The sequence below is a fragment of the Aptenodytes forsteri genome, unplaced genomic scaffold (genome assembly GCF_000699145.1).
Source record: "Aptenodytes forsteri isolate BGI_AS27 unplaced genomic scaffold, ASM69914v1 Scaffold10, whole genome shotgun sequence".
Lineage (NCBI taxonomy): Eukaryota > Metazoa > Chordata > Aves > Sphenisciformes > Spheniscidae > Aptenodytes > Aptenodytes forsteri.
The window spans coordinates 1021953-1026242 of NW_008794117.1; the positions used below are offsets into that span (position 1 = coordinate 1021953).

General features: G+C 37.9%; 1 protein-coding gene across 1 annotated transcript in view; it reads right to left on the bottom strand.

Moving 5' to 3' along the window:
• Positions 1-622: 622 nt before the first annotated feature.
• Positions 623-4290, bottom strand: part of LOC103896467 (cytochrome c oxidase protein 20 homolog) — a 5053-nt gene continuing 1385 nt past the window's right edge. Inside the window, exons 3-5 of the mRNA XM_019471208.1 lie at positions 2244-2358; positions 2037-2100; positions 623-1442 (exon numbers count right to left, since the gene is read on the bottom strand). Coding sequence (XP_019326753.1) covers positions 1301-1442; positions 2037-2100; positions 2244-2358 — 321 coding nt within the window. The 3' untranslated portion in view covers positions 623-1300. The remainder of the gene's footprint in view (positions 1443-2036; positions 2101-2243; positions 2359-4290) is intronic.

The window sequence follows — 4290 nt, forward strand, 5'->3', positions numbered from 1 at the left end:
TTTGCTTCCTCCAGAAGAAACAGGAGGAATAGAGGGAAAAAAAGGAACCAGAGTATACAGGTTTGTTTTCTTCTTGTAAGAGGCTAATCCACAGAGGGTAAAAGTTTAATTATCATCGTGTAAATAGCATGTTTGTTTAGTGCTTTCATGTATATTTCCAAATTAAATAAAGTAGAGCAATGCTGCTGTTTACAACTGGATTCCCAAACCTCCCCACACCTACTTGAGTTAACAACAGATTGCAAACTCTCTCAGACTAAGTATAAGGTGGGGGGGAAAGGACTATTTTTGCTCAGTGAATGCCTTTAGACCAAAAAGTGCTTACAGCACAACATACTCTAAATCATTTCGTGAAAAAAGTAAATACATTGTGTCACTGGTGTAGACAGAAGCAAGCAAGGAATATTATGCCATCATTCATCTTTTTACCAATATGGAATTAGATCTAACACTGTATTTCCAAATAAGATGGCTTCCTTGAAATTATAGTGATATATAACTGAAAATGTACAGCAAAATATACAAGTAGAACATGCCTTTTTTTAAAAAAAACTACTGACCATTGCTACTTGCAAATAATGTGAATTATTATTCCACCAGTTGTAATGAAATGTCTTAAATAGAAGAGCAAGGTTTTTAATCAAGTAAAAACATTAGTTACTTACATAGCTTAGACTGCTTCTGAAGTGTGATTTTATTCTTAGTTTCGCACAGACAGAACAAAAATGGAAATCCTTCAACTTCACAGTGTATATAAATTATCTGAAGTTATTCTGCAGCTGAAATCTTACAAAGGCTACTGATATCACCCACCTGATACAAGCAAAGCCTTCACCTACTGTTTAAATATTCCTGTTTTACAAACAGCACGATTAACAGCAGTACCGAAGGATACATTTACTCAGAGAACAGCCGATGAAAATATTTTCCTGTATTTAAATGAGGTGCAATTACAACTTTGCTAAAACAAACCATTCTGTTTATAATGGAAGTTAAAGCGGTCCCAAAACACTGTCATTAATCCTCTGAGACCCTGTAACAGAACACAGCAGCTCCCAGATGTTTAACAGGAGGTCATTCCTAACTGTGTACACAGTCATATACAGACATACATATACGAAACAAAGAAAGGCTTGTATACTGACTTAACAGATTCGCTATGAATTTCTTGCTCGGATTTGCTAGGAAAACCAGCGTGATTTATCAGTTTTGGGCACCTCACACATTTACAGGGAAGACTGCCATTTTTGGACCACCTTCTCCCAAAGCTGTATTAGACCACGGATTCCTCTATAGCAGACTATGAATCACTTCTTTCATTGCCAGTTTGTTTTCTTTCTGGATCAAGAGAACTGCCTTCAAATAAAATTTTGTTTCTCATTCCTTCTTTAAGCATTCTTTGCCGGATCCTGTGTTGGGCCAAATTGTACCTGCAGTAAAACCTAGAGGAGGGGATAAAAAGAAAACACAGTTCCCTGCTTTATATGGGTGACAGTATCAAATCAGAGTTATTCAGCCAGTTGAAAAGTCGAAACCACATATAATAATGCTAGTACAATTCATTATGAAGTGATGCATAATGAAAATACTAGGGTAACTGCTATTTCTTTAAGGCAAACATTATGCAGCCGCTGAGGAGCAGGATTTACAAGTCCAATGGAAAATGCTAATTTCTATCATTTGGGTCTTAACTTCATGACCATCTAGTATGCTGCCTTTATAATTAGGACAGAAGGATGGCATATGTGAAGGAAGAAAAAGAAAGAATTAAGAAAGACAGAAATAACTGGGTGGTTTGATCTCTTAGGATTCAAGAAACAATAGCAAGTTTTTTTTTAAAAATATTAACATAAAAATTCAAAGGCACTGAATTCTTTTCCTTTAAAAAAAGAAATATTTCAGGGAGAAGGAAGAGGACGCTTTGCTAGGCAAGTTTTTTATGGAGTTTCAAAAACAGTGTGAAAGGTCATATGAGGATCACATTGTACAAAGCAGCCAACATAGGTCTGTCAAAATTCAAGACCCGTTTTACATACCAGTATCCTAACATTGTGCAAATAAAGCCACCGACTGCAAAGTCACAAGATCTTCTAACTCTACCTGAAAGAAAAACAAAAATCCTCCAAAAAATTAGAGAAGAAAAACTTGGATGACTTCCCATTATTAATAAAACCTAACAGTAAATATGAATTAATTTTTCCTTGCAAATAAATATAAAAAACCCAGAAGGAATAAGTACTTACTAGTTGCTACAAAATGTCCAAGACCCACAACTAAAGATCCCAGGGAGCCATAGAGCACTGATTCTCGTGCACATGGAACACTTTTAACATCAAGAAATCCTAGGAGTTTAAAGGACTGTAAGAAAAAAAAAACAAAACAACAAAAACCACACACCATAAATTTAAAAAATTACTTTCGTAAATGTCTATGATGCCAACTCCATTGTAAAACTGACTTGTTATCTTAGTAGTCAGAAATAAACACTTGAGGATTTCCTACTTCCAGGGTTATATCTGAGCAAAAGTGAACATGCACAGCTGCACAAGGAATGGTTTCAGAAGAGTTAACTATTGATATAGGCGACATCATTTCGTACAAACCTGTTGATCCATCCTTTCTATTGAATATTATACAAGAACTATTTCATTTTTTCCTTTACATTCCCAAAAAAAGGAAGGGAGAAAACCCTTAAGAAGCCAGGGTCTTTGTTCAAAACCAACATACATCACAACAAACAGGTAAGGTTACAATCAATTATGCAGTTAGTTATGCCACGTAATTTTAATAGCTGAAAAGGCAGATGCACTTAAAAAAGTGAAATTATTGGAGAATGGGCATGTAGTAGAGAACCTTATACTGAACATTGAATAAAAACACTTATAAACCAGTAACCTTTAACCTAATCCTATGTATAGGCAGGGGCTGTGCACAGAAATTCTTCTATTTACAAGTTTTTAAATGAACCTACTGGTAAAAATTATTCATATTATTTCATACTCTGCTTCACATTTATAACGTACTCTAGCTTTTCTCTATCAGTTTTCTATTGAATTTTCAAATGGTAATTACATGTGGCATTCATAAAACCAACTGTGAACCGACACGGTTTTCATCTCAGAGATGCCTACATTGGCTTCTGCATAACCCAAGTCTTCTAACTTGAATACAACTTGTATTTCCCACCTGACAAACATCCTTGCAAATGCATGTTGGCGCCACGAGCAGGAGTGAGAAACTACATACAAAAAGGCCTCAAGATGACATGGGTCAGAACTAAGGTGGCTGCACCGTAATAACATGTGCACATCTTTCTGCTATTAATTCTTTTGTGAGGGATGGTGTGAGGATTCATCTTCATTCTATGGTGTTTAAATCCTTAGACCATTAAATATCACATGTGCACCTGTATCAACTAGAATCTTGAAAGATTATTTTTAAATGGTTTTAATTTTTTGTAAAGCTGTTCTACCTGGACAAAGTAGATTTTGAAGATGTACTGCAGTCAGCTATTTGTGGAGGGCTGACAACTTTGTGGGACAAGTCATTGTGAAACACATGGCACACGTGCCACATGACTGTGGCAATAGGGATAGCAAGCATCTGACAACAGCTGGATTTGTATGCAAGTACGGAAATCCCCATCAATAATTTTATCTGCATTCCCTATGGACAACCATCAGCTGTTTCCACATAATCCCTGCGTACAAATGAGACAAAAAGGATTTGGTCTATGTTGGTCTAGTCTCTTAATGAGTAATTTCAAGTACTCTCATATGGAAGAAATCACTTGGTACGTTGCTGTTGTTGGCTAAGAAGGTATCCCTGCTACATCCATGCAGCATGATGCATCCTTTTAAAATAGTATTTCACCTGTTGCTATACTTGCAATCACTTGATATGACTCTAACCATTGCTAACTACTGGCATTACGAAGACTCAAGTGTCACGACAGTGTTTCACCCACAAAGAGAAAGCCCCGTAGAGGGGTCCGTGGAAGAACAAACACAACACCCCACCCCACCCACTTGGCCCTATTGAGCCCCAGTTCTGCCACCGGTTTCCATGTATTGTTCCCTAATTATTTCCTCTGGAGCAAAACCAGCGGGGTTTCACAACCGGTTTGCGATAGCCTCTCGTGTCCCCAGCGCAGGGCTCCCCCTCTGCTTTCGCGGGCACTGAAGCGCGTGGGCGCGGGGAGCCGGGCGGCCATACAGCTCCTCCTCATCCTCCTGCTCCCAGGGCCCGGCTGCGCTTCAGCGGGGCGGGCGGTGAAACGTTAAAACGTGT